The following is an 18849-nucleotide window of genomic DNA, read 5'->3' on the forward strand; positions in this document are numbered from 1 at the left end:
GGGAAAAGAAAATTAAATTAAATTTTTTTGTACTACATGTATATACATGTACTTGTACATAAAATAAAGTGCACTTCCGAGAGCGCTTCTGTTCCTACATGTATATCACATGTTGTTATTTTATAAGTGATTTATGTTCATTTGAGTGTAACGAATAAAAACACAAAGCAGATTTGTGACAACATTGGTACCGTATCAGAACGAGATAGGTCAGACAGTGCCCGAGTCCACGTTTTATTCACTTTGACAGTGCCCGAGTATGATGCAATGTACCGCATTTTACCCATTTTGGATGAATGGGACGGATCCAGAGGGGGGAGGGTCCGGACCCCCTCCCCCTTTTTTGCAGACCAAAAAATTTGAGTTATTTAATTTTAACGAGACTTTGAGTCGAAATGATATCAAAGGTGAATACTGTAATTGCATCATTCAAATTTATCAACACCAGTATATCATTTAATTCTACAATAAATAAGACAAAACACTGATATATATTTACGATATTTTCGTCAGATACAAGTATCACTTGAGAATTCTTAAAAAGTATATGCAACATAAAAGTTTTGTTTAAGAATCAGGCAATTTAAAAGTGAAAAAGAAGTGCCAGGAAATGCTCAGAATGCAGGATTTTGCACCATTTAAAGCAAAACTTCTGGGGGGCCCTCAACCCCCCGACCTATTGGGAGTAACCTTAACATCAGCTTATTTTAATTATTTAAAATCAGACTTCAGTATAGCGATAACAATGGCTAGAACTTGGGGGACAAGTAGAAAATTAACAAATCATTTTCATGTTTAAAACTGTCTCTAGGTCTTCCCTAAGATATGCACACAAACAAAAGGTTTAACTGGGGTAGGGGTGGAGATTGTGAAAAGTAGTGAAAAGATGAAGTGCTAGGCCCCCCTCTTTCTCAAATTCCTGGATCCGCATATGCGTTTCTATCCGTAAACCCGTGACAAAAAAATACATCAGGTAAAAATGATTTTGCTTTAGTTTAGGGCCTAAAACAAAGTATGCGAATAGGTATGAATAAATTTAATTAATTTCTTGTAGTTGATACTTAGTTTTAGTTGCGTTTACAGGTTGAACTTCGTTTTGTCACTATGCGGTCACCTATTTCTTGAACAAAGACTCATTTCTTATGTGCATTAATAAAATATCAATAAAACACCATTCAATGTAGAATGCATATAAAACATCTCTTGTTTAATTTTGTTTCATTTACAGGTATCATGTTCGATAACTCTTTATCAATTTAGCTCTTACTTTCGTTTCAGTGGGGATTTTCTTGTACTTGGGGTAATACTACAACTCTAACTCTATATACTAGCGGAAAAAGAAACTGTGTAAACTTATAGTTAAATAAAAACATAAAAAGAGTTCTCTGATCTCTCTTTATTCTTTCAGACATAGCTTGATATACTAAACGCGTGCTTGAGTACTCAGTTTGTTAGATATAGCGTTCGATTAGCCTTAATGGTCACAGCACACTTTTCTGCAGTTTCGAGCCTAAGCGACACGTAGAAACAGAGAAAAAAACCCATTGGTTTTTGGAATAAAGTTTTGATTGAAAATGATCGTTTGCGTGATATTGGGATGCCAAAAGTTGGGATGTCTCAAATCAATGTGACAAGGCAGTTTGGAGTTCATGTTAACATTGTAGATGCTTTATGGAGACAATATAAGCAAATTGGCATCGTTCGGAACCGTCCACGACCAGGACGCCCGCGTGTGACGTCACGTCGGTAAGATACGTATCATTTGCATAATCGATTCCAATAGCCTTCTTTGATCGCTAGATGCACAGGCGGATAAGTACCCATACTGTAAGGAACAGATTGCGAGAAGCCAACATCCGTCCTCGACGTCCCGCTATCCGTACTCTTCTGCTCTGGTGTCAACTTCTTGCGAGGTTAGCGTGGTGTAAGCGGCATCGTCGTTTCAATAACAGATTGGGCGGAAGTACTTACAAGAGAGTCAAGTGCGGTCTTGTTAGTTTTTTAATTGGTAAAAGCTGTAAAAAAAGAAGTAGAAAAAAGAAAATACAAGATGCATAATCACATGGTTTCAAAACAAATACATGTACATTACATTACATTACATTGCTGTCTGTTGACTTTCCCGTGGGCACAAGTTTGACTTTCATTTATTGTCGATTTGATATATCCCAGTGAACTCGAAATGGAAGACACCAAAGTTTTCCACATCTGCTTCATGTTGCATATTTTGTAACATACATGTACATGTTAACGGCAAACTACAGTAGCAACTCACCATTATGACAAACAGGATGACTTCAGCTTCTCCATCGTGAACTTTCCATACTTTTATAGCAATATTCAGTTATCATCTGCAAATGGTGTTTGACTAACAATTGATTCAATACACGAGAGCATGTTCTGTTTACGATAAATTTTTAGATTGAGGCAGGCTATTTACAAATAAATTGACGTTACAGGAGTTTCAAAAATCTGTTTAAAGTCAGCATATCGCAAATTCTATAGTCGTTATAATGACCTAATTTGCAAATACAAACCACCATTAAGTAGAATGTTATCTAATGTGTTTGGTAACAGTTGTTTACTACATATTACTTTGTTTACCTTATCTATATATAATGTTCACGGTGGTTATTACCGATTAACCGGGAATGTTACTCCTTCTTGGCACCTGATCCCATTTCTTGTGTTTCCAGGGGTCCGTGTTTACTCTCATTTTTGTATTCTTTATACATGTAGTATTTATGAAAATGATCACCGTTCTTTATTTTTACTTTTCATACACTCAATATAATATCTTCTCAAAATTGACTTAAGTTCAACAACCTGTTATTTTTCACAAATTGAAGAATAAAAATGTTTATCACATGCATATCTTCAATACCTATACAACCACTGTGGAATAAGGAGAATATGAAAACTGTGGGCGGAGTTAGACAAATAAATCACGTACTCTCCATATAACACTGAATTTGAAAAAAGGTGGCAAAACTCCTGCAATGGAGGACGGAATGGATCAAAATTGCAGCATGATAAAGAGTGACCCACAAAAAAGCAGCTACACAGCAAGTTCCAGCTTCATATGTGATAGAGAAATGAAAACAGAAAACTTTGAACGGACGGACGTCCGTACGGACATCGTTGTACCATAATACGTATTGTCCAAATACGGGTGTATAAAATGGTAGATAAAAATAGTTAAACGTTTACGAATGACGGAAAATGGGAACGGGTCACGATTCGTTAAGATCGTGAGACATCTAATAATACAACTTTCCATAACAAGTAGCAAAAACATGATTAATATAAGTACAAATTGATACACACGATTAACTGCTATACAATGCAAATACAACGATACAAAGTACTTCATAAGGTACACAATGATTATTTTTAACAGGACAAGATTTAGCGCATAGATACCCATCATCAAGCATAGAGATAAAAAGCTATAGGAAAACACAATTTACGTCACCGAATACACCGAATAAGAAATATCAATAAAAGTTTCATACTCCCTTCCACTGAACGAAATTTTGTTTCACTTGATACTTTCCTGAATGTTGATTAATATTATAGGAATACTATCAATGCAATCTGATTAAAATCCTTTGATCCGCTTACATAGAGCGCTACACAATGATATGAAGTAACCCAATAGAGGTTCACGTTCGCATGACCTTTCCTTTGGAATATTAATAAGAACTACATGTATCAGCCAATCAGATTTCGTCATACAGATAATGACGTCTCAGTTAATTCGTGAAACAGTAACAATAATCCCTCTCTCAAGAAGTTTATTCCACACTATAAAACTATATGTGCTCGCATAAGAATTTATTTTCAAAACTTTCGCAATCATGCCTAATTCATTTTATCCATACACACAACAAAACACACGAGAGAAATATACATGTACAACCAAATTTGGTAACGTATGAATAGTGATGGTTGTGAGTTGAAGTTGTCTTTTAGTTCTAAGGTTTCTTTAATCTTTTGTACCGACCTAAAACATTTTTGGCACACATCAGTCAACGATGTGGAGGTTTAGAGTGTTGCTAATGAACTATTTTCTCACCTTTGTCAATTTTGATTTCTTTTATCCAAGAATCTTTTTTATTGTGTCCTCTCCATTGGGGGTTTTAACAAGCTGAACAAAACAAAATCCACAGGGAATGCAGGCGTTGTGATTTACATGGCATGGTTTAAAAGGTGTGCAACCTCCGATCATGGGCACAGTCATTTTTAACGTATGTAAATTGACACAAGAGCATCTCTGGCAGAAATCTTACAGTGTCTATTTGATTGGCTAAACGAAAGGTCATGCCGACGTGACCTATTAGCTTAGTTCAGATCCTTGTGTAGCGATCTACGTGAATGAGTCAAAGGATCTTATTTTAATCAGATTGACTATCAATACTGGTGTTGTCGGTATCTTATCAAAGAACTTTCTATTTGAAATCAATTAAAGTATTGCGATCATATTGTATGTAGTACATACATGATTATAAGTGTACTTACACAACAAGCTTAATTTGAAGCATTGTGTTTACAGGAACACTAAAATACATTTAAGTTTTCATTACGATCTGAGCAGAATGTATGGCTGATCTGTATCTGACACTAGCATTACGAAATAGTACATGCATATATGTTTGCCATAAGAATTTTAATCTTAATTATGATATTCGAATCATTTAATTTTACATGTTACACGCCTTTTTATTCGTTGAAAAATATTGTATCCAATGAAAAAAAATTGCCGGAACTACTTTCTATTGGAATGTTGGGGATTCCACGGGATGCTTCGTATTTATAGATATATTTATAGCTAGGGAATCCTGAAAAGAAAAACTTAACAATTATATCGATCTATATAAATTTATTCAACAAAAACAATCAAATATAAAAAATAAATAATTAATTATGCAAAATGAAATAAACATGGGTATTTACAAAAACAAAAATAATAATTCCGGGCTAACAGTTAAATGCATTAAACCGGGGATGACAATAGTCCAGTCGCGCATTGAAGCAGTTTTCCAGTCTTTTCTTCGTGGTGTATCTCCATCCAACGAAAAAATAATAAATTCATTCCTTAAGAAATATGTTGGCTTGTACATTTATCGTATCTTTCTTTCCTTTCAAAAATTATTTTTCTGGTAATTTTCATTTCCTGTTTTCGTATATTCTTCGTGTTTAGTAATTGTTTTCCTTTGGTTTTTTTTTTTTTTTTTTTTTTTTTTTTTTTTTTTTATAAATTATGAAATGAAGGTCTAAGTTTTTTGCCTCATCACCTCATCATAGGAAGGTGGATCCATCATATAATTTGCCCTCCATTGTTCTGGAGTATCGGGAGGTGTGAACTGTTCCGTGGGTAAGTCATGAATGGACGAAACAGCATCAGGTTCCTCCTCAAAGTGATCGTATAACTCGGAAATATTGTTCTCCTGTGACGGACTATAACTATCCCTGTATAACTCGGAAATATTGTTCTCCTGTGACGAACTATAACTATCCCTGTATAACTCGAAAATATTGTTCTCATGTGACGGACTATAACCATCCCTGTATAACTCGGAAATATTGTCCTCATGTGGCTGACTATAACCATCCCTGTATAACCCGGAAATATTGTTCTCATGTGACGGACTATAACCATCCCTGTATAACTCGGAAATATGGTCCTCGTGTGGCTGACTATGACTATCCCTGTAGTTTTGTGAAAATCTTGTTCTTTGTTCTTCTTCCTCTGAATGATCAGCTACAAAAATGGCTATAATACCAACTGTTATCATACTAAATTGATTTATTGATTGATTGACGTTTTCCGCCACACTCAACAATTTTTCAGTTATCTGGTGGCGTTCAGTTTTTATTGGTAAAAGAGAGAACCCAGATACAATGTACCTGGAAAGAGACTACCGACCTCCCGAAAGTAAACTAGGAAACTTTCTCATTTACCGGCGTGAGCGGGATTCCAACCCTCGCCGACAGAGGTGAAACATACTAAATTGAACAAGTCGTATAGTATGATATCAAATGAATTGCTTCCAATACAACTATACTGCATATCAGTAGCAATGGTATGATACTTACATCTTTTTATATGTAATACACAAATAAGTATTCTTTTTTTAAACAAAAAAGGAATCCAGATCTTTTGGCTTACCGGTGTTGTAGTGATGATGGTGATTTATGGTGACGTATGGTCGATAGTTCGGGTCATAAAGAACCCCTTCTTGTCTTTGTTCCTGTCTACGCTTTTGTAGATATTTCTTGTAGCAGAGTGAAGCCACGAAGACAGAGAAGACACCTCCAAACACCAAGGGAGCTATCAAGTAGGATGAATCTGTGGAATCAAGGTTTGTAATGAACACGGTTTGTATTTTAGAGCCTACTTATACAGCAAAATTACTGTAAACCAACTATTGTTCGCAATGACTTTACTGGCGATTTAGTAGTGATGCAAGGTGAAGATAACGAACAGCGATCAATCTCATAACTCCTATAAGCAATACAAAATAGATAGTTGGGCAAACACGGACCCCTGGACACACCAGAGGTGGGATCAGGTGCCTAGGAGGAGTAAGCATCCCCTGTTGACCGGTCAGTGATGAATTGGTTCTCGGCAACTAATTTTTGCGACCGAGAGTAAATTAAACATGCACAGAAACATTTGAGGACTGGTTTGCGGCAAGATCTATTCGCGATGATGAGGTTCGTGTGAAAATTTCTAACACTCCAATAAATGTTGGTTTACAGTACATTCATCAAAACCACTCCTTTCTGATAAATGTAGATGTATTTAACATAATAGTATAAAATACACAGGAAACATAGATGTTAAGTTTTCTTAACATTAACAATATGAATAAAAATTGGGGGAATTCTTTGTCTTTTAAATATGTGTCCAAAAATTGCAGTTTACTGGTGATGCTTACAAAATAATTATAACCAATTGCAATGTACCGTTTGGCGATTCTCGCTCCTTTCCGGCGTAAACCGTGTAAACAACTTTTGAATTCATCATTTTCTTATCAGTCTCCACCCGTATGTACAATATACCAGATGTACAGAATTCTGGGATAGACTCGACAGTGTCATCACAATCATACGACTGGAAAAAAACTACCGATATTTTAAACAACTACACTACTACTTCTAAATACATTCAATATTTCAATTGTATTTATTGACGTCATCTACATAAAATGTAGTGGATATTCTTGTGATTGTAAAGTAAACCAAAAAAAAAAAAAAAAAACATCACACAATTAAGCAGCAAACCCTCCGAACAAAAGTTAACTGATTACAAAATATCGACACCTTAAGTTTATAGAATATTGATTTTGGTGCCATACTTCCCTTTGTGATGTTATGACGTTACAATAACGATGTTGACGTCACATCTTTCTGTTCATTACTTTGTTACACTCAGGAGAGCCACAAGGTAAACCAAACACTCAGTGTAATTAACATTTTGATCGCTATCTTTGGAATTGTATCTCTAATTATTGCACACCTATACCATGTATTTCATCTATCAATTTAATACATACACATGTACATGTGTATAAACTACTTTTCCACTGATTCCTTTGTTCATATTATCATATTACGTCACTAAACGTTACATTGTGGTACGTGTATTACTTGCGCTCAACAACCGACAGATATTTAATCTACGAGCGTTAAACAAAGCCACAGTTTATCCAATGTGTATATGGTGTTTATATATATCTCAACTGATTCGATATGCAAGAGATTGTTCTGGGTATAGTCAGTTTTTAAATCGAGGTAACCTACTGACAAACAAGTTGATGGTACAGGGATTTCAACAGTCTCGATTGAAGTCAGCATTCTATGGTCGTTATAACGATCTAGTTCGTCAATACAACCTCGCATTGGATCAAATGCTGTCTGACGTGTTTCATATCGATTGTTAAGCCGTTCTTGGCACACTGATTTTGACTGCGGATAACTCCGTTTACCTGATCGGGATATGGGGCTCACGGCGGGTGTGACCGGTCGACAGGGGATGCTTACTCCTCCTAGGCACCTGATCCCACCTCTGGTGTGTCCAGGGGTCCGTGTTTGCCCAACTATCTATTTTGTATTCCTTGTAGGAGTTATGAGATTGATCACTGTTCGTTATCTTCACCTTACATCATACACCAATTACATGACAATAGAATACAATTTCATTTCAACATGACTTATTTTTTATTGATGACGTCATGGGTTATGGAAATGATGTACATGTACTTTCATGTTTAAAATCAACCCCACTTACAATGTATAATAACCTGTAAGTAACTTTAGATTTTTCATCCTTATTGGGGTTTGATTGAAGAAAAGGGAGGATATGAGAGCTACAACACCATTTATGTTAAAATAGTTCAGAAACTTCCCCGTGCTCTGTAATTTCTGATACACGCGTCTTCTAAAAGTTTGATATTTTGTCAATGTTTTACACTGAAGAAGAGAATGAAATTCGAAGATACGAACAATGATCAATCTCATAACTCCCACAAGCAATATAAAGTAGAGAGTTGGGCAAACACGGATCCCTGGATATACCAAAGGTGGGATCAGACGCCTAGGAGGAGTAAGCACCCCCTGTCGACCGATCACATCCGTCGTGAGCCTAGCTACATGTATTTCTTGATCAGGTAAATGGGGTAATCCGTAGTCAAAATCACTGTGCCAAGAATGGTCCAACAATTGGCACGTCAGACAGCATTTCACCCAATGATATGAGAAAACGATGTGAGTTTTCCGACCAGTTTTGAAGCAATTCTCAACAGCTTACTGGCCAAGAGTTTTGCAAATTTTAATGTTGTTAGTAATTTACCATATATTTTTTTCTTTCTACTAAGGTATATGATTCACAACATATGTACAAAATACGGACTGCACGTACCTATATTCTATGTAACGTCACGTATCAACAGTAGCAAATACATGTACTCACTTTTAAAGCATGGCTTGTTCTTGAGCTGTCCACTCTGTATTCTAATCTTTGAGAACAAGTTTCCAATTGAAAAAATTCAACTTTGACACATGCTTCCCATTTACTATCCTTCCCATTGAACTTCAGGTCACGGCAGATGATGTCCGTCTTCTCACCACTATAAATGGCTTTAAACGTTTCGTCAGGAGAGGGATTGAACGGCCCATAGCATACATCATCTTTATATGTTACTGGAAGAAAAGCAAGTATTTAAATTGATCTTAGGTTATTAATAATAACAAACAATTACGGGGTTTCACTCTGTGCAAATAAAATAGATACAGACATGTGCTCCGGTTTTAATCCTGAATGGTCTGTGTACTAAAGTCATGCCCAGAACACCCATAGCTTTCACTTCCAACGCTGGGCTTATAGCGAAGAAAGAGTCACTAATGTTCGTCAAGATCTAGAATCAAACCTTGGCTTCCCGAATGTGAAACGAGCGCTCTAACCACTTAGACTATCGGTAATTATAGTTATCTAAGGGAGGCAACCGAACAATCACCAGTAATTAGTCACTTAAGGCGGGCTACAGAACAATCACCGGTAATTAGTCATTTAAGGCAGGCTACAGAGCAAATACCGGTAATTAGCTATTTAAGACAGGCTACAGAGGAAACACTGGTAATTAGTCATTTAAGACAGGCTACAGAGCAAACACTGGTAATTAGTCATTTAAGACAGGCTACAGAACAATCACCGGTAATTAGTCATTTAAGACAGGCTACAGAACAATCACCGGTAATTAGTCATTTAAGGCAGGCTACGGAACAAACACTGGTAATTAGTCATTTAAGGCAGGCTACAGAACATTCACCAGTAATTGGTTATTTAAGGCAGGCTACAGAGCAAACACTGGTAATTAGTCATTTAAGGCAGACTACAGAACAATCACCGGTAATTAGTCATTTAAGGCAGACTACAGACCAATCACCAGTAATTAGTCATTTAAGGCAGGCTACAGAACAATCACCAGTAATTAGTCATTTAAGGCAGGCTACAGAACAAACACCGGTAATTAGTCATTTAAGGCAGGTTACAGAGCAAACACTGGTAATTAGTCATTTAAGACAGGCTACAGAGCAAACACTGGTAATTAGTCATTTAAGACAGACTACAGAACAATCACCAATAATTAATCATTTAAGGCAGCCTACTGAGCAAACACTGGTAATTAGTCATTTAAGACAAGCTACAGAACAATCACCAGTAATTAGTCATTTAAGGCAGGCTACAGAACAATCACCAGTAGTTAGTCATTTAAGGCAGACTACAGAACAATCACCAGTAATTAGTCATTTAAGGCAGGCTACAGAGCAAACACTGGTAATTAGTCATTTAAGACAGGCTACAGAACAATCACCAGTAATTAGTCATTTAAGGCAGGCTACAGAACAATCACCAGTAATTAGTCATTTAAGGCAGACTACAGAACAATCACCAGTAATTAGTCATTTAAGGCAGGCTACAGAGCAAACACTGGTAATTAGTCATTTAAGACAGGCTACAGAGCAAACACTGGTAATTAGTCATTTAAGACAGACTACAGAACAATCACCAGTAATTAGTCATTTAAGGCAGACTACAGAACAATCACCAGTAATTAGTCATTTAAGGCAGGCTACAGAACAATCACCGGTAATTAGTCATTTAAGGCAGGCTACAGAACAATCACCAGTAATTAGTCATTTAAGACAGGCTACAGAGCAAACACTGGTAATTAGTCATTTAAGACAGACTACAGAACAATCACCAGTAATTAGTCATTTAAGGCAGCCTACAGAGCAAACACTGGTAATTAGTCATTTAAGACAAGCTACAGAACAATCACCAGTAATTAGTCATTTAAGGCAGGCTACAGAACAATCACCAGTAATTAGTCATTTAAGGCAGGCTACAGAACAATCACCAGTAATTAGTCATTTAAGACAGGCTACAGAACATTCACCAGTAATTGGTTATTTAAGGCAGGCTACAGAACAATCACCAGTAATTAGTCATTTAAGGCAGACTACAGAGCAAACACTGGTAATTAGTCATTTAAGGCAGACTACAGAACAATCACCAGTAATTAGTCATTTAAGGCAGGCTACAGAACAATCGCCGGTAATTAGTCATTTAAGGCAGACTACAGAGCAAACACTGGTAATTAGTCATTTAAGGCAGACTACAGAACAATCACCAGTAATTAGTCATTTAAGGCAGGCTACAGAACAATCGCCGGTAATTAGTCATTTAAGGCAGGCTACAGAGCAAACACTGGTAATTAGTCATTTAAGGCAGACTACAGAACAATCACCAGTAATTAGTCATTTAAGGCAGGCTACGGAACAAACACCGGTAATTAGTCATTTAAGGCAGACTACAGAACAATCATCAGTAATTAGTTATTTAAGGCAGGCTACAGAACAATCACCAGAAATTAGTCATTTAAGGCAGGCTACAGAACAATCACCAGAAATTAGTCATTTAAGGCAGGCTACGGAACAATCGCCAGTAATTAGTTATTTAAGGCAGACTACAGAACAATCACCAGTAATTAGTTATTTACGAGAGGCAACAGAACAAACCCAGAGAAAGACTGTCAGATTAGAATGATTTGTAATTTGTCTGACAATGTGAAAATATAACCGAATATTATCAAAAGTTAATCTCTAATGAAACATTGCTTGACTTTTTATAAATATTCTGACGAGTTCCTCAAATCAGGTAATATGAAAACAGCATCCAGTGGGGAAGCACAGCGCAAAGACATTGTATAATGTATTCTTAGAAACAGTCTTGAAATATTGTGATCAAAATAATGTCTAGCGCATATGTTTTCTTGAATCATTCTTTCAATCTTATCACAGGTAGCCTCACGACCCCATAGTCTACTTTATTTAGTATACTAAGATGTATATTCATAGGAATTTGAGGAACTTTTCAGTTGGAGGTAAAAATAAAATTCTAAAAATGTACACACATTCTCTACAGCCCAGTAGCTAAGTACTTTGTTACTAGCTTGAAAATACGGATGTATATTATTTAATTGCTGTTATAAAATTTAGAAATTCATTTCAAAATTAAGGATTATCTCCCTCACGCACAGCTCTTATCCTTAGACGAATTTGACTCCACTTTTTTGGCACACTGTTTCCCCCTATAATAGCTCACAAACTTCATTGTTATTTCGGATTTCAAACATTTCGGTTGAGCATCACTGAAGAGACATTATTTGTCGAAATACGCTTCTGGTGCATCAAAATTGGTACCATATAAGTTTTGCATTCTAGGTACATGTATCAAGATTTCAGACATTACCGATATCAACAGCAATGATGATGATGTGCATGTATTCATACAAAAATATCTACAAGATATAGATAAACAAACGACTTACATGCATATGCTGAAAGTGACTCTGAAGGCAAAAGCATGATCCAACACACACAGATCAAATATACGAGAAACTCCATGATACGTAATCAATATTACAATGTTTAGTGCATCCATTTCATCAGCAAATCCCTGACCTTGTTCCTGGACATCTATATAATGGCACCATGAGGATCAAACCTGTAGTAAAAATTCCACACCGCTATACTCATCGTCCTTTTATTCAAATGATTACGCCACGAAATACCTTCTCATTCAAATCATTACACATACAGATCAAATATACGAGAAAACGCCATGATACGTAATCAATAATACAATGTTTATTTTATCCATTTCATCAGCGAATCCCAGAACAGCGACTGATCTACACACGCCCGTCCCGTCAGAGATGTAAACAAACAGAGTTACCGCTCTTTGACACAGAAAGCAGAGAAGTATGTTTATGTGAATTCGTTACGCATGATATCATAAGTATGATAAAACAGCGAAAATAGTAAAAAAAAAAAAATTATTTGGATGTCATTTTCATTTTCAGGAGAAATTATTTTATGATTCAGGGTTCTGTGCTCCCCTGTATCAGATTAAATATTACGTTCTTTTCAAGTATGGGCTAAAGTAATGAAAGTGTATGAAGTAAAGTCTGGACAACCCCACTTAAGCTATATATTTCTTTAAGGTGGGTCGATCCTCATGTGACTTATCAATATTAATGGTTAAAAGTGCATAATCTGTATTAATTTCCATTCAATATAGTTAAATTTAATCAATAACCAAAGAAAATGGGTATGTTGCCACATTTTTAAAGATGTCAGACATAAAGATATGGAAGTATATGTTAACATAGGAAAATCACACATTTTCGTTAAACAGACTAATTAAAATAGATAAAAACTTGTTGAAATGACAAATTTTAAATGTCAACGGTTAAAAAAAAAGTTAATTCATACATATGTATAAATCAATTGTGGACATTAGGGACATCATATATAATAGACATACAGTAGAAGAAATACCAGTATAGGAGTTATTGGCCTTGACAACATTTTTTTAATTACAAAGAATTGATTATCTATGGAAAATATAAACTTTTTTCAAAATCAATAGTTTACCAGTTTTTTGTTTTTTTTATTTTATGCAGTGAGTAAAATTCCTCTAAAAGATATATTTCTACCATGCACAAAGTTTTATTTTGATAAAGATATTTGCTAAAACCTATGACATCACATGAGGATCGATTAACCTTAAATGTTATTTGATTAAACTAAACCACATCAAACCTGAATCCTTACTGACTAAATATATGAGATATTGACGGTACAAACGTTATTACACATGCATTCGAGAATCCAGAAATTTTCAATGGGGAGTGGGTTCCACCTAATGTCTTTTTTTCCCCAGGGCCTCCAACTGTCCATTATACATTAGGGACTAAGATTGATTTGAAAATACCTTATTGTATCAATGATGTACAATATACAGTGGAATTAGGCACAAGTTCTTAAAACTTATTTTGCGATCTCCCTATATAGATTATGATATACATATCTATTTTGTGTAACTTATGGGAATTATGAGATTGATCAGTGTTCGTTAGCTTCACATTTCAAACATATAAAACACATTTGAGTCACAACACATTTTAAAACCTTATAATGTGATATTAATTGCTAATTTTAAAGTGCAATTTCAATTTAAAGCTTGGTTGAATCTATAATATTTTAACATTTTACATATACATTTTTGTACCATACAAAATATTTTCCGTTTCTGCAACGGTCAATGCATCACTACCCATTTTAAAGCGTATAGGTGTTAACCGTAGGGATAGGCGTTAACCGTATACGTAAGGATAAGCGTATAGGCGTTAACTGTAGGGATAAGCGTATAGGCGCTAATCGTAGGGATAAGCGTATAGGCGTTAACCGTATACGTAAGGATAAGCGTATAGGTGTTAACCGTAGGGATAGGCGTTAACCGTATACGTAAGGATAAGCGTATAGGCGTTAACTGTAGGGATAAGCGTATAGACATTAATCGTAAGGATAAGCGTATAGGCTTTAACTGTAGGGATAAGCGTATAGACATTAATCGTAGGGATAAGCGTACAGGCGTTAACCGTAGGGATTTTTTAAAAGTCTAAAATTGATGAAAGATTTATTCCCTATACCAAGCCTTTGTAAATATTTCACTTTTTGATAGGAACACTAGATCATGCTTGCAATATCATTACATGCGTAATTAGTCTATACCACACCACAAATAGTAAAAACACAGGACCAGGTAATTTTGTCTGTAATAACAACTGTACTAATCTTTACCGTACCACATAGTAAAACCAGGTAGTATGATATATGCCACTATAATATTATTGTTACACTAAAGACAAAATTACCGGTTTCCGTGTTTTTATTAGGTGTGGTATGATATAGACTATTACTACTATTATTACAGACAAAATCACCGGTTCTTGTGGGTGTTTTTTGGGGTGTTTTTGGTTTGGTTTTTTAAAGTAGAAATGCTATGGTATAGACCACTACTATTATTACTACAAACAAAATTACCGGTTCCTGTGTTTTTATTAGGAAGTGTTATGGTATAGGTGATCGATTATTATTATTACAATCAAAGTTACCTGTGTGTGCGTTTTATCTTTTTTTTTTCAATCTTTTAATATGGGGTGATATTGTTTAGACCACTACTATTTACTATAATTACTATAGAGAAAATTACAGGTTCCCGTTTTTTTGTTGAACTTGGGGAGGTATGGTATAGCCCACTGCTATTATTACTGGTTCCTATCGAGTGATTGATTGATTGTATCTTGCTTAACGTCTCGCTCGAGAATTTTTCACTCATATGGAGACGTCACTAAGACCAGTGAAGGGCCTCAAATTTAGGCCTATACTCGGCGCTTACGGCCATTGAGCAGTGAGGGTTCTTTAGCGTGCTACACTTACTGTTACACGGGTCATCCGTTTTTAAGATCATCTCCGATGACCCGTGACATTCCCACCTGATGCCGAGCGTTGGGCGATGGAACTGTCACTACCTGTTTTAACGACTTAGATCTGTCGCGGTCTATCGAGTATTTTCTAGATAATTAAAGTATACTCTCAACTAAACCGTCTGTGTTGCAATATACATGTGTATAAAGTGAAAGGTGAAAATAATGAACAGTGATCAATCTCATAACTCCCATATGCATTACAAAATAGACAGTTGTGTTAACACAGACCCCTGGACACACCAGACAGAAAAAGTACCTTAATGATTAAGCGACGTCATTATGCAAATAATTTAAGGGTGTGTGGTTCGTTGTGTCAATCATAGCTTTGAAAGGTGAAGATCAATCTCATAACTCTTATTAGCAATGAAAGGTGAAGATAACGAACAGTGATCAATCTCATAACTCCTATAAGCAATGAAAGGTGAAGATAACGGACAGTGATCAATCTCATAACTCCTATAAGCAATACAAAGTAGATAGTTGGACTGAGTTCATAATTAAAAATGAAATTTACACGTATCATTTATATATGCATGTATATATGATAATAAAAAAAACTGTCTAATTCAAATATTATTTTAGCAACTGTTTTTATCTTGATCTCGCTATGTTTACTTCGTTTGATGGACCCGTGATTTTTAATGGTAAATATTCCTATCAAGAAATAATTGGGTTTTATTTTTCTTCTTGTATTTTAGATATAGAAACAAAGAACATGAGTACTGTAAATGATAAATAATGCAAACAAACAAAATGTTAAAATAATGTAGATGCGTGTACATACATGTACGATATGCGGTAGGTTATATGATTTGAACATATTTTATTGCACACACACACACACACACACAAACACACACACACACACTATATATATATATATATATATATATATATATATATATATATACACACAACAGGTAGAACACAAGTTCTTACAACTTACGAGATTCTAAACCAAGAATTGTCATAAAATATATGCATAGACAAAATAAACTGGTAAGATACTATAAGATAGTATATCAATAAATTCCATTCGTCGTTTTCTTGTTGAATTTTTTAATGTAAAGGAATAATATCTAGTAAGACAAATGCATATATATATAAGGTATCAAACGAAGTTACATGTAAGTAATAACAGTTTGCTTCACAATAAGCTGATAGGCGAGAAATGCGATTGTTTCATATAACGTTATGGCATCACTTTATACGCCTCCTCATTAGCAGAGATTTCGAAGTCAGGAAGTAGATTTGAGTGGATTGAAATGTTAATCTAAATCTGAAATTTTGCTTTTAAAATTGAGTGATTGTTTTATATGTATTGCGATAAAAACCTACTTCAGTTTCTAAATAATCTACGAACGTGGGGCATGTCCTATAAGGCAGTTAGTTTGATTAGATAAGGCGCTCTATAAACGTACAATAATAATAATAGATATCACATTATCACTACGACATATTACTTGTATAACCCATAGGAATGTTAATCTTGATTAGGATTATCGAGAAATATGTAGGTTTGTAAATTTATTCTATCTTTCATTCCTTTCAAAAATTACTTTTTTGGTGATTTTCATTTCCTTTTTCGTTCATTCTGTGTTCGTTTTTCTTTGTTTGTTTTATATGAAATGTGGTCTACGTTTTTTGTGCCACCACCTCATCATAGGAAGGTGGTGGACCTGCCACATAATTTGGCCTCCACTGTTCTGGAGTATCGGGAGATGTTAATTGATCGGAAATATTGTTCTCCTGTGATGTACAATAACTATCCCTGTAGTTTGGTGAAAGTCGTCTTCTTTGTTCTTGTTCCTCTGACTGATCAGCTACAAAAAAGTGGAACGCATATAGTATGATATCGAATGAATTAAATCCAATACGACTATACTGTATATCAGTAAAAGTGTGACACATCTTTTTCCCCATTATGTAATATAGGAGTAAGCATTATTTTTCGAAACAAAAATGGATTTCAGATATTTTAGCTTACCGGTGTTATAATGATGATGGTGATGACGTATGGTCGATCGTTCGGGTCATAAAGAACCTCGTCTTGTCTTTGTTCCTGCCTACGCTTTTGTGTATATTTCCTGTAGCAGAATGCAGCCAAGATGACAGAGTAGAGAACTCCAAACACCATGGGAGCTATCAAGTAGTATAAATATGTGGAATCGAGGTCTGTAATGAACACAGTTTGTATTTTAGAGTTTATACCGCAAAGTTTTATTTGTGATGAACTTTCGCGACCGAGATTAATTAAAACATACAAGAAACATTTAAGAACTGGTTTGCGGCAAGAAATATTTACGATGATGAGGTTCTTGTGAAAATTTCTTGCATGCGATTAAACGTTGGTTTACAGTACATTAATAAAACTACCCCTTTCTGCCATGTGTAGAGTTTTTAATTCTTTTATTACAATACTTTAAAATACATACAGGAGACTTGAATATTAAGTTTTGTTATGAATAACAATATAATCAAAATTTGGGAAAAAAATCTTTCTGGTTTACATATATGTGTCCAAAAGTTGCAGTTTACTCGTAATGCTTACGAAATCATAATAACTTATTACAATGTACCGTTTGGCGATTTTCGCTCCCTTCCGGCGTAAACCCTGTACACAACTCTTGAATTCGCCATTTCTTGCTCTATCTCCACCCGTATATACAATATACCAGAGGTACAGTAATTCGGGATAGATTGGACAGTGTCATCACAATCATACGACTGAAAACAACATCATTTCAGAACACTTAACAATGCACTACTAAAAACATCCAATACTTTAATCATACGTATTGACGACATCCTATTGGATATACTTGTGATTGTAAATGAAAATGCAATAAATGGCACAAACAGCAAAACCCTCCGTACAACATTTAACTGATTACAAAATATCGACATATTTATAGAATATTGATTTTGGTGCCGTACTCTCCTTTGTGATGCTATGATGTTACAATAACGACGTCAACGTCACATCTTTCTGTTCATTACTTTGTTACACTCAGGAGAGCCACAAGGAAAATCAAACACTCAGTGTAATTAACATTTTGATCGCTATCTTTGGAATTGTATCTCTAATTATTGCACACCTATACCATGTATTTCATCTATCAATTTAATACATACACATGTATATGATTCCTTTTTAATGTCAACATCCTAACTTTACGGAAATACATTATGGTATATGTATTACATGCGCTCAACCTCCGTGGCCGAGTGGTTAGAGCATCGCGCTCAAAATCACAGGGGCCTCTCACCTCTGTCGGCGCGGGTTCGAATCCCACTCGCGCCGGTAAGTGAGAAAGATTCCCAGTTTACTTTCGGAAGGTCGGTGGTCTCTTCTCAGGTACAGTGTATCTGGGTTCTCTCTTCCACCATAAAAAACTGGGCGCCATCATATAACTGAAAAATTGTTGAGTGTGGCGGAAAACAT

At 35.3% G+C, this 18849-nt stretch overlaps 1 protein-coding gene across 2 annotated transcripts; it reads right to left on the bottom strand.

Annotated features, from left to right (window-relative positions):
• Positions 1 to 1430: 1430 nt before the first annotated feature.
• Positions 1431 to 13045, bottom strand: LOC125679395 (uncharacterized). Of its 2 annotated transcripts, none has more exons than XM_056153978.1 (5): positions 12399 to 13045; positions 8978 to 9207; positions 6973 to 7120; positions 6173 to 6352; positions 1431 to 2015 (listed from the first exon to the last, which is right to left on the bottom strand). In XM_056153978.1, the coding sequence occupies exons 1-5, from the start codon at positions 12472 to 12474 to the stop codon at positions 2002 to 2004; spliced, it is 648 nt and encodes a 215-aa protein (XP_056009953.1). In that variant the 5' UTR covers positions 12475 to 13045; the 3' UTR covers positions 1431 to 2001. The 2 variants fall into 2 exon arrangements, with proteins under 2 accessions (XP_056009953.1, XP_048774555.1); XM_048918598.2 differs by lacking the exon at positions 1431 to 2015 and adding an exon at positions 4868 to 5764.
• Positions 13046 to 18849: the final 5804 nt, after the last annotated feature.

Source organism: Ostrea edulis, chromosome 2, assembly GCF_947568905.1.
Source record: "Ostrea edulis chromosome 2, xbOstEdul1.1, whole genome shotgun sequence".
Taxonomy (NCBI): domain Eukaryota; kingdom Metazoa; phylum Mollusca; class Bivalvia; order Ostreida; family Ostreidae; genus Ostrea; species Ostrea edulis.